An 11,835-nucleotide genomic window follows, 5' to 3' on the forward strand; every position below is an offset into this window, starting at 1 on the left:
TAAACAAAAAAAAAAGTATGTGTTGGAAACAAAGAGCTGCTAGTAAAAGGCCAGCAAAAAGTCGGCGTGGTCGCGTCTCGGTAGCACCAATAATGGATGGCGGGCGGGCGGGTAGTGGCCTGAGCGACCCAAAGGCGGTGCTTGGCCAAGACGAGAAATTGAGGCTGGCTATGCGTCGACAACCTCAGCCACTGGGTTCGAACTACACTACACCTCGCATTTGGCTTTCCTGCGCCTTGCCAAACGCGGCATGGCTTCACATGTCAAGCACGGACGGCAAACAAAGGCCGGGTTCCCCCTGCCAGCGCTGACGGGGATTAAAAAAGGGGTCTCTTGGGGAAGACACAAGCGTGATTGCGGTGCCCCACGTCCAGCTCCCACCAAAGAGAAAAGCACGGAAATTGCCGTCACTCCATCTCAAGTGCCGTTCTTGTGCCGGATTACAGCTAGCAGCCCAGCAGCACAGAAACGTCGCACAGAAAAAGACGTGGAGCGAGCAAATCGACAGTAGGTTGTTGCTTTTGCAGCAGTGATTAGACAGACTCTCGGGAGTAATAACGTGTATCGTCAAAACAACAATAACGATAACCAAAAAGCACCCAGACCATGGAGCCAGGGCACAACGGCGACCAGGACACCCCGTGAACCAACCTCCAGACCGAACCCGAAAACAAGCCCGCCACCGACACTGCCAGCCATGGCCAACGCGGTAGAAAAGACCATGGGACCCGTACCGACTCCCCAGTGACCAAACAGAGTAATAACAGCGATAAGATGCCATAAGCAAACAATAAGATATCAAGGCAACAGAGAGAACAGCCTTGGGACCCGGACAGAGAATAGACGCTGTGAAAAACGCGCGATACGCCAAACCGTGTGAATCAGCCAACGACCAAAAGACATCGCAAGATATCCATCGCATGTTTTGGCTGCCAGCAGTGGTGTTTTTGCTGCTTTTAACTCGCACAAGATGTGAACCATCATGAAAAAAAAAAAAACTTCGTCTCATTCGTCGTCTCATCGTGACGTCGCGAAGGGATATCGCAAACCTCCACGAGGTTACAAGGATTAAGGGTGAAAGTGGCCGGCCGAGCCGGCCAAGGTAGAAGAGAAGGAGCAATTGCGTTGAGGGTGCGTCGAGGCCCAGGGTATCAAAGAGGTACGCCTCATAACGACGAGATGACGGAAGGGAGGTCGGCCGCAGCACTGAGCATCTGGCTCGTGTCTGGCGTGGGGAACTCGAACTTGTCCATGGGCGGGAAGTCCTCGTCCGGTGTGCGGATTCCAATGCCGCTGTCGTCGTGGCTCGGAGAAGGTGCCCCGTCATCGTGGCCTGTGTTGGACACGCTGTTGCTCGTCGGGAAGGGCGCTCGGTTGGGTTGAGAATGAGCGTGAGCCACGTGAGAGCCCAAGTTGTTGAACTCGTCGCCGCCGACCGTGAAGTGCGAGCCTTGCAAACTCAGTTCAGGCTTGAGCTCTTGCGTCTTGACACTGTCCACAACAGGCGCGGTGCTCTGCGTTGACTTCATTGCAAGGAAGCCTCCCTGCTCGGCCAAAAAAGACACCATCTCGTCGATCCAACATTTGGTGACCCACCATGACCCGAAGCTCTTACCTTGGGAAATGGTCAGGTCCCTCATGACAGCCGATCCGAGCCTATCCACGCACCAAACGATGTCCGTGTGCGCCGCGTAGGGGAACCGATCGGGGAGTGACCGCAGAAAACTGGCCCAGCGCTCAAGGACGCTCGATGCACCCGCCTCCTCCAGCGATATGGGTTGCGACTGTCTCCCGCTGCGCGCCGTCACCTCCCCGTGCAGGGTCAGTGCTTCCATCTCCCACGGAACGTTGGCCGGGTCCAGCAGATCCCTGATCTCAGTAAGCATTATGTTGACCACCTCGTCCATGGCTCGCGATGGTATGCTCTCGGCCACCTTGCGCGTCTGCACCATGGTGATCCAGTCGAGGTACATCTGGTCGCGGTTTGCCGGGTTCGACAGCATATTTGCAGCCGCATGTGCCGTCAGGTTGACCCTCAGCTCCCTATCCAAGAGCGCTGCAAATAGTGCGGCCGGTGCCTCCTTGGCGCGCACCACGTGGGCTGGCTGGCCCTGGAAGGACTCGCGGATGTGACCGACCAGGCGCTCTGATATGCTCCTGATGGTGTCCAGGACGGGTTTGGGGACGACCTGAAGCGTCAGCCCCGACAGAATCCGCATCATACGCTGGTAAAGCACGAAGTCGCACTCTTCAATCCATGGCGCGATAGCAGGATTCGAAAAGAGCTTCTGGACAGGCATGGTGAGGGTGCCTTGAAAAGAGGTGTACAGGTGGAAGAATGTCTTCTCCTTGCAGTAGCGCACGCACTCAACTAGTGATGTGCAGTGTGACCGGTACAAAGCTGCCAGAGACTTTGCCGCATCGGGATCCGTGCCGCTCGGGAGGAAGGGTTCGATTCGGGGAAGGACAACGGGGTCTGACTGTTTGAAGGAGGCTCCTGTGTCGGGAGAGAGCGATAGCTGCATCTCCGTCTTCTGTGTTGACGCGTTGAGCTCATCAAGTGTTGACACTTTTGGCATATTGTATACACTGTGCCTATACTCGCGTCGCCTTGGCGCTTGCGAGTCCGGCTGCTGCTGCTGATAGAGGTTGTGGTGGTCTGGCGAGGGCAACAGCGCCCGCTCGGCGCGGACCGACGAGGCTCGACCAGGGATGGTACTGGTGTGGAGCGTCAGTACAAAATTTTCACCACCCACCAACGACTATAACCCAGGGAAAACGTCCAACACATACTTGAAGTTTTGCGTCAGGCTAGCGCTCTCTGCCAGGGGCACCTGCGGGATGCTCGGGGCGTCTTTGAGTTCCGGCTGCTCTTCCGTCAAGGCAAAGTTGACATAATGATACTTTGATTCGCCGCGCACGCCGAGCCTCCTCGTCTTCAGGCCGGGGAACAGGACGCGAACAAGCTTTCCGAAACTAGCTGGATTGAGCACGGTGATGCGTTCTGTGGCGCAGCGGGAGGCATAGTTGGCGTAAACCCGACCTCGAGGCACCGAACCCTTTCCCTTTGTGCATACTTGGTTGATCCTGAAGGACAATGCTGGTTAGAAGCTTGCTCAAACAATAACGACACGCGACGTATCGGGGAAAACACCAACCAAAGCATCGCAAACACCTGGCGCGTCCTCTCCGAGTGAGGGCCGCGTTCATTCCCGTGCAGCTCCTCGGCCACGTCGACAAGCGTCCTGTGCTTGTTTTGTGAGAAAAGCTGACGCATCTCGAGCTCGTTGTTAGCGCTGGAGCGGGCAGCCTTGCCGGTGCCCGGCACGCCCGCAACCGAGTCGCCGTCGCCTTCACCCTCGCGCTCCATCATCTGGCTGTCGCCATCCACGAAGCTGTTGTTCACGCTCATGGCGTCGGTCGGGAGCGGCGCGTGGCCCATCGGCGCGTGTTGGTGGAAAGAGACGGCGTGGCCGACCGAGCCCATGGACGTGTCCATTGAGAAGTCGCGGCTGTGCTGCAGGTGCGAGGCGGCTTGCAATATCATGTGTTCGGTGCCGAGGTGGTCGGCCATATGGGCCATGTGCGATGGAGCGGGCGCCAGCTCCCGGGGCTGGGAGCGGTCCTGGGACAGCCATTGCGTGGAATAGACGGCTGATGTGTCGGCGAACGAGTGGTCGAGGTTGGGCGTGGTCGTCACGCTGTGAATCGAGGCCGTCGACCCCCTCGACTGGGTGCGTCTCCTCGACTTTGCGGGCCTCGCAGCCTCCATCATGTGTGCTGACAGAATCAAAACAAATTAGCTCTCGGTCCAAAACACACAGCGACCGGCAGTTGCAGACGCCGGGCAGATGAATAAAATAGAGAGAGTCGCGTGTTGGAGCAGCAGAAAGAGCGGACGGCCATACCCGTGTTGTTCATGGTCGACATGCAACAGCTTTGTTGACAAACTTGGCGCAGCTAAACATGGGGGCTGAGCTGGTGTGGTGGGAGCAGTCTTGAAAGGAGGATTTCGCTTGTTTTGTTTTCGTCGGGTCCCGTCTGACCCGCCAACCGACCGGGGAGCCCAGCCACGTGATTGCAATCTCACAACATTCTCGATCGCATGCAACACCCCCCGTAAGCGGGTACCCAGCACCAGGGAAGCCGCCTAACAGCGAGGCACTGCCTTTTTTGGGGCGCCTGGGCTCCAAAAATGTGCAGCGGGCGGAGATTATTCAGAATTTGTCTTTGAGAAACGAAATAACTCTGCGATGCATAGAATAGGGGACCACACGGGCAGTCCCCAGCGGGCAAATCACGCTGTATGCGTGCATGTAAAATTGTGCGAGGCCTGTGAGCGCATGCCACGGCCCTGACGTCCATGACGCCCACGAGAGCCAAGTGCTGCTGCCCCAATGTTAGGCTGCAAGTCACGCTGGATACGCTGGATGGGTGTCGCATCCAGATCGCGTCTGCGCAAACACGCACGTCTGCCTCAGGCCACAGCGTCATCCAGCCCCTCGATCCGGACCGACAGGGGTGGCACGCGACGCCCGGCCCGGGGCTCCTAGGCCTGGCGCCGATATACCTGGGCCGAATTCTTGAGACCGGCTCGTGTTGCTCGACAGCCAGAGCTCCTGACCACAATGCGTTACTGAAGTGCTACCTACTCCTCTTTGAACGGCACGCCAACAGCGGAAGTGTAACACCAAGAAGCTCAGTCATTGAATCATGCGGCATCTAAGGCCTGGATGGCGCAACGGGAAGGATGCCATGTGGTGACATGTAAACATCAACTTTGTAAACACGGATTTTGTGAGCATTGGGTTTGGCAGCACTTCAAAGTATGCATGCAATTTGCTTCCGGGAGGCGTAATGTTGTTGGAGAGACAGTAAATGGTACAAGCATTGGCAACCTGCACCTCCTCGCAGGAACCGATCTGCTGTGAGGGAGGTGTCTCATCATCAGGGCATCAGGAGAGAAGCAGTCAAAAGCAGCCGAGTAGACCGCCGAGGGCAGCTGGGATGATGACGTCGGTGCAATCTGGGCGCCGGGGTAGGAAATCAGCACGGGATCGCCGCTGAGTGGCCAGTCTCGCTGCCGGACAGGCACACAAGCACACAAGCCTCGCAATGGGTGTCGGGCCTCGTAATAGATGCCCTGGCATGTTGACTGATTATGTCTAGGCCCGGCGTGCTCAGTTCGTGCCGTGGCAGATTGATGGAGATGACAGCTGCGAGAATGCTTGGGCCAGTCGAGAGCAGCACGTGACGGGCTACCAAAGCACACGCATTCCCAAGAGCCCAACGAAAAGGCCTGGAAGGCATTTAGGGCGTTGCACCTGTGCCGTGGCCAAGCATGGGCATGTCCAACATCAGTGCCCAAGAGGCACAACACATATGATGCTTGAGCATGAGAAACAGCCCGCGTCTGCGGAGCAAAGCACATGGTAGAGGGGTGCGTTGGAAGCCACGAAGCGCTGCCATCGCTGGTTGGTTGCCATTTGCCTCAGGCCGCCAGAAAAAAAAAACGCACATCGGACCAGGCCGTGCTCGCTCCCACGCCGGGTTGCGTGCTGGCCAGTCTGCACCAGCCACCTCACCCCATGCGTCAGAGCACGGCTCGGCAGGAGGAACCAACCCACCAACTCAGCGCCTGAGCTTCCATAACTTGGGCCCGAATGCGAGACACAGAACGCCCACCTCACACAAATCACCTAAACCGCAATCCGCAAATACTACGCAACCACCCAGCCAGTCAGTCTCCCACCCCCCCAACGCCCAACTCTTCCGCATCATAAAGCAGAGCCAGCCCCTTTTGCTCCTCATCCTCGCTGCAGAACGACTTGGCTTCCGCAGACGTCAGTACTAAGAGAAAACAATACCGCGGCCTTTCTCCTGCTCCTACTCGCTCAGAAATAGCTTCCTCTCCCGCTCTTATCAAGCCACGTAATTGCCGGGTCACCCCCTCCCCGCCGCATTGTGAAGATCTCCCACCACACCCGCACAAACATGTCGTCCCCTCAGGACCGCGCCCAGTACTACATCGGGCAGCTCGACCGTGAGGTACGATAGTCATGCCCGCAGCTGCCCTAACTTTTGAAGCCGTCGCCGGCTGTCCGTCGCCTTATCTCGACAGCATGCGTTCGTTTGGCGCCATGGCGAGGCCCGTGCTAACCCGGCCCCCGATCGAGTAGCTGTCCAAGTACCCCGCCCTCAACAACCTCGAGAAGCAGTTCGGCGTCCCCAAGGCCTACGCCGTCGTCGGCGTCGTGGCCCTCTACTTCTTCCTGATCGCCTTCAACCTCGGCGGCCAGCTCCTTACCAACATTGCCGGCTTTGGAATTCCCGCCTACTACTCGCTGGGTGCCCTCTTTACCGCGAACAAGGAGGACGACACGCAATGGCTCACTGTAAGTCGCAATCTAGACCCCTGGGCTTCCTTGGCTGCCCATGGTGCTTTGCAGAGTCTCGGATGCTAATTATCTACTGCGGCACCCCCTTCTAGTACTGGGTCGTTTTTTCTCTCTTCACGTAAGTGCCATCAGTCCCGAGGTGGGCCGGGCGATGCCCGAATATTCAGAATCGGAGCAGCATCCGCTAACTAGCCCGCGTGCAGTGTCATAGAGAGCCTGGTTAGCGTTGTCTACTGGTTCCCCTTCTACTACACCTTCAAGTTTGTCTTTCTCCTGTGGCTGTCGCTTCCGGCTTTCCGCGGCGCCGACATTGTGTTCCGCTCGTTCCTCCAGCCCACCCTTTCGCGCTACTTTGTGCACGGCTCGCCGTCCAGCAACCTCCGGGCCAAGGCCGACGCGCTCAACAAGGATCAGTAAGCGACTGGCGCGGTCTTGGGTGACCCGGACGCCCTCATGGCGGCGAACGCGGGCGAAGCTCCCCGCGGGGCATGTCGGGGCTTCAGACAAGTCGCAAAAGCATGATTACTGTACGTCGCGGCGCGCAATGGGTCGCTCGCACCACCGGCAAAAACGGGGCAAGTTATGAACGACACCTAGTGCAGGGCTAGCCCGGCATTCCGGTCCGGATCGACGATGGACGGGCCACCGGTACCAGGCTCAGTACAGTTACAAGGATATTCATCTTGGGTATGAAAGTTCATGATGGGGCATAGCACGGAACGGGGACGGCACGGATATGGGGATAGGATGGTATGGCTGGTTACAGGTTGGATTTACAGCTGTAGGGGACATGGTTTATAGGGGACGGCGGGTTTCCTGGTGGGCTTCAATAGAAGTATCTGGTTATTTATGGGGTTGTTCCTGCTGTGTTAGGCGCTACGTGACGGCACTCGATGTATTCTCCGGACAGTCTTTATATGTTACACCCCATGTCACAAGGACGACCTCATATTGCTGTTCTGGGCTTTTTTGCACTGCGTTGGCATCCTACTGTCCTTTGCACAGAAAAAAAACACAAAAAAACAAGAGCTCGTGCTCCAGGCCGGTGTGTGTAACCCCGAAAATGACACTTGACCATATGCACAGTGACATACAAAAGCGGATGGCGTGTCGTCAGCTCCAGCCACTCGTTGATTAGTCGGTGGCTTTGTGCTGGATTAGAAATCCCGCGATTTGCTCGATTCACGATGCACGAGGGGCGGCACTGGATTGGATTGAGGGGCGCGAGCTGGAAGCTGGAAGCTGGAGGGCGGGGCTAGCACGGGAGAGCGACTGTCAAAAGTCTCCAGTGTACCTTGGCCGGCATCTCCCTGCCGCACGATTGCGCGTTAAAGATACATTCCCACACCACGGCCAACGTTGGCGCTGCAGCGAATCCACTGTTCTGAAATGCAACCTTGTCAGGGCCAAGACAACTCGCCCTGCAAGTCAGCCGTGAAACCGCGACGCCCGTCAGCGACCCCCTTCCTCATGTTCTCCTTTCCGTTTATGCATTTTGGATTGTCGACCAACGCCAATTGTCGCCCAGGACCAAGGATATAGACCGACGCACTAGTGCGAGATAATCATAGTTTGTTGTCGAGTATTGGTTGCGCTTGGAATTCCGACGACGACTTCCGCCCTTCTGTGCCACGCATCCGCAGCCCCGACCACCTATACGCGAATCCTCGAGCCGACCCCGGCGAAATCACGACAGACCAAGGGGAGGGGCAGGGGAAGTCCAATCGAATCGACGCCGGGCCCAAGCCCTGGGCATCGATTCCTCCCAAATCCCAAGAACCTAGGCTTAGCCGCACCAGAAGCCAGCCTACCCCGCGCGCGCCGATGCGGGCACGTCTCCCGCGATGCAGCTGACCCCTCTGCAGTCGCGACTGGCGGCGTCGCTGCTCGCCTCGTGCGCCCTGCTGCTCCTCTACTTCACCCTCTTCTCGCCCAACTTCGCCCTCGCCCACGAGATCCTCCCGGCCCAGCCGCCATTACCGGACGCCGACGCCGCCGGGACGCACAGCGGTGACAGCGGTGCCCTCAGGGTCAGGCACGCGGCGGTCGAGTACGAGCCCATGTTTCCCGGTTTCGACAGGAGCATAATCGGGAGGGCGCCGCCGCCGGGGATTTCTGCGCTCCAGAACAATGTTCCGGGCAAGGGCGAGATCCTGCCGGGGACGAACAAGGTTTTTGTCTTTGAGAGGGCGTCTATACAAGGGAGGGAGCGACACATGGAGCTGCGGAGGGACCAACTGGGCGGGACCCAGGGGGAGCCCTCGGAGCTGGAGAACAGGGGCGTGAACCCGGCCACCGCCGGGGAGGAGCAGGCAAACGCCGTCCAGAGGCGCCAGCAGGGGACCCGGACCGTCTACATCTCGGCCAACACGTGCATGCAGCCGCGGCCCCGGGCCGACGCGACGCAGCTGGAGCCGCCGCAGCTCACCATGTACCTCTCGTCGACGAGTCCGGGCGCCGAGGGCGTGAAGCCCGCCTCCCCGGACGACAAGGGCACGTGGCACGTCTTCAACGAGGGCGCCGTCATGGTCAACGTCAGCTCGTCCGAGGACATTTTTGTGCAGCTGACAGCCCCGACACTCAGGGAGAACACCTTCGACGGCGCCTACAGCTTCGAGGTTGCGGCCTCGGTCGATGCGTCGTACCATGCCTACGAAGACCGGGCCCCGGGCGAGCGCTCGTCGCCGTCGTCGGCGACCGACCTGGTGTGGGTGGACAGCGACGACTCCAACGCGGTCCTCATTGCGCGCGACCTGGGCGCGCAGCCCGCCGGCGGCGGCGAGAAGATGCCCTTCGTCGTGTTTGCAAACCAGGGGAGCGACCGGTCCATCAGTGGCGTGCGATACTCCTTCTGCGGCCTGCAGACGTACGCGCAGATCGCGGGGATCAAGGACGGGACGAACTCGAGCTTTGTGCGCACCAGCATGTACGGCGGCGGATCGGGGAGTGCGTCCAAGCAGCAGTTCCACCTTTCCGGCCTCCGGGCGGGCACAAACTACAGCACCATCTTGGCTAGGGCGCCGCAGAGCAACTCTCCCGGCGGCGGCGGGCTGGTCTTTCGGGCCACAAATTTCACCACCCGGCAACAAGGTTTGTCAATCCCTTTTTTTTTTTTGATTATTTCGTCCATCATGGTTGTGCCGAGCCCCACGCTTACTTTGTTGGAACTACAGATCAAGCAAGCAGCTGCATGCTCATCAGCGGTCTCACGTTTTGCAACAAGGTCACGTATTCGGTCCCAGCCAACAGGGCCAAGTTCAATGCTCAAGAGCTCGCCAATGCGTACGACAACCACGTACAGGGAGTCTACGAGAACTTCCGGAAGGCGCTTGCGCAGATACAGTGCGTGACGGAGCCGACGTCAAAATACTCGCTGACCCGCTCCTGCGAGGACTGCGACGGGGCCTACAGGGACTGGCTCTGCGCCGTCTCGATCCCGCGCTGCGAGGACTTTTCGTCCACCAAGAAGTGGCTGCACCCGCGCAATGTCAACAGCTCGCTGCCCGACGGCCGCAACCTGACAAACGGTGACCTGGACGGCACGGTCACGTTGGAGCAGCGGCAGATGAAGGCATACGCGGGGTCGCGCAACGCCTTCATTGACACGGTGATCCAGCCGGGCCCTTACAAGGAGCTCCTGCCGTGCTCGGACCTCTGCTTCGACCTAGTGCAGAGCTGCCATCCAAAGCTCGGGTTTGGCTGCCCGACCGACAACTCGCGCCACAATTACAACTCCAGCTATCACCACAACGAGACGGCACCCGGCGGGGGGTTCAAGTGCAATTTCCCCGAGGACAGCCACTTTGTGCGGGCCTGGGCCAGGCACGCCAACTGGCCCAACTCGTCGCCCGTGGCGGCCGCGGCCGGCCCGCTGGCGCAGGTGCTGCTGTACGGGGCCGCGGCCGGCCTGGGGCTGGCGTTGATGTAGAGCAAATGCCGGCCCTCGGGCCTCGCCGGCCTCGCGCGGCGCACGGTCGTCATGGCGAGGCGTTGGTCCGGGTGGAGGCTTGTGGATGACTGTGTTGGGGGTTGGTAGAATACGTCTGTTCTAATTTCATTGTATTACTGGCTTTCTTGGGTTTGTTGGCTTGCTTGGTGTCTTGCTTCGTGATTTGTACCTTTACATCCTGGTGTTGGGAGAGGTGTCTGTCCTTTCACTTTTATTCCTTTTGGGGGGTTGTAGATACTAGCTTTTTGATATCCATCAGCGTAGACTTGACTCGAGACTTGACGACATTATTGCCCAATCCAAGGAGAGTACCTGATACTGGGGAATTGGGTACTCACATGGCTATATCAATACATCAACGTTATTGCTCACAACACCTTCTCCCACGACTACTTTACACAGAGTTCTGACAATATACAGCCACAACACAACCCAGGGATAGCTTTGTGATTTCATTTAGCTTGCTTGGCGGTGCCTTGACTGGTCTGCAGCGACTCGACTTGGGCCTCTAGGTCTGCGATCTCGGCTGGAAGCAGCCACGCCCTGGCGATTAGTTGCCACGAAAAGAGGAAGAAAAAAAAATAATAAGGAACACGAGCAAGGAATGAATATGGGGCGGGGGCTATATCGGCGCGCGCTTTACCTCGACGTTCTCCCATGATCTCGTCCTGCTCCAGCTTCACCCAGGCCCAGTAGACGAGCTGGTAGACGAAGATGGCCGAGAGGGAGACCTTGAAGACGGGCCGGCCAAAGGTCTTGTAGAAATTGGACTGGGTGGGCTGGTGTTAGTGTTTATTATTGTGTATAGGTATAGGTGGCCGTGGGGGCAGGACTACTCACGGTGTGCGAGGGCTGCGGTGAGCTGCTTCCGTGTCGGCGCTGTTGCTGCTGCCGGGCTGTCCTGGGGAGGAGATGGAGGAGGCCTGGGAGAGCACGTGCGGGACGGCGGATGCTCAGGCGGGCGGCGGCCAGGGGTGGTGGTGTCCTTGGAATCATGATGTGCTGTGTGCGCTGGCTATAGTCTGGTCTGGCCCCTGTGTTTTTCTATCTTTCCACGGCTTATACGAGCTTCTCCTTTTGCTTCATTACCCTGTTCCCAAGGATAGGTAGGTTTCCAAAATGTGGCGCTCGTGGGGGGGTTCTTCTGTGGCTTCTTTTTTTTGTGTAGCTGTTCTTTTTTTGGTGGTGGATTATCGATCCATCGAAACACGAACCTTCTCTCTCTCTGTTTTTGGCAAGCGAGCGGCGCCAGCAAGAACCCTTGAGATGATTTTCCCACTAGAAACAGCCAATCAGCCGACCCGTCCCCGCACCGGACCCACAGGCCGGGGCCCGGGAGCAAGGGGAGGGAGGTGTGGGGATCCGCCCTGCCATTTCCCAGCGCCCGCGCCATTTGGGACGACATTCCGTTGCTGGAAAGGTGGCATCTGGGAAAAAAAGGGCCAGGCACGAGCTTTTGGGTCTCTGTTTTCGCTGCGCTAAAAAAAA

The 11,835-nt window shown here is 58.3% G+C and overlaps 4 protein-coding genes across 4 annotated transcripts; 2 read left to right on the forward strand and 2 right to left on the reverse strand.

Moving 5' to 3' along the window:
* Positions 1-473: 473 nt before the first annotated feature.
* GGTG_07952 (hypothetical protein) lies at positions 474-3,976 on the reverse strand. The gene is made up of 4 exons (XM_009225784.1): positions 3,909-3,976; positions 3,159-3,780; positions 2,794-3,087; positions 474-2,718 (listed from the first exon to the last, which is right to left on the reverse strand). The coding sequence occupies exons 1-4, from the start codon at positions 3,928-3,930 to the stop codon at positions 1,167-1,169; spliced, it is 2,490 nt and encodes an 829-aa protein (XP_009224048.1). The 5' UTR covers positions 3,931-3,976; the 3' UTR covers positions 474-1,166.
* Positions 3,977-5,638: 1,662 nt separating this feature from the next.
* GGTG_07953 (YOP1) lies at positions 5,639-7,458 on the forward strand. Its single transcript, XM_009225785.1, has 4 exons — positions 5,639-6,048; positions 6,180-6,395; positions 6,491-6,516; positions 6,602-7,458. Exons 1-4 carry the CDS (start codon positions 5,995-5,997, stop codon positions 6,813-6,815), a joined length of 510 nt encoding a protein of 169 aa, XP_009224049.1. The 5' UTR covers positions 5,639-5,994; the 3' UTR covers positions 6,816-7,458.
* Positions 7,459-7,816: 358 nt separating this feature from the next.
* Positions 7,817-10,783, forward strand: GGTG_07954 (calcium influx-promoting protein ehs1). The gene is made up of 2 exons (XM_009225786.1): positions 7,817-9,488; positions 9,572-10,783. The coding sequence occupies exons 1-2, from the start codon at positions 8,243-8,245 to the stop codon at positions 10,324-10,326; spliced, it is 2,001 nt and encodes a 666-aa protein (XP_009224050.1). The 5' UTR covers positions 7,817-8,242; the 3' UTR covers positions 10,327-10,783.
* GGTG_07955 (hypothetical protein) lies at positions 10,464-11,575 on the reverse strand. The gene is made up of 3 exons (XM_009225787.1): positions 11,188-11,575; positions 10,991-11,117; positions 10,464-10,873 (listed from the first exon to the last, which is right to left on the reverse strand). Exons 1-3 carry the CDS (start codon positions 11,341-11,343, stop codon positions 10,800-10,802), a joined length of 357 nt encoding a protein of 118 aa, XP_009224051.1. The 5' UTR covers positions 11,344-11,575; the 3' UTR covers positions 10,464-10,799.
* Positions 11,576-11,835: the final 260 nt, after the last annotated feature.

This window comes from Gaeumannomyces tritici, assembly GCF_000145635.1.
Source record: "Gaeumannomyces tritici R3-111a-1 unplaced genomic scaffold supercont2.4, whole genome shotgun sequence".
NCBI classification, from domain to species: Eukaryota; Fungi; Ascomycota; class Sordariomycetes; order Magnaporthales; family Magnaporthaceae; genus Gaeumannomyces; species Gaeumannomyces tritici.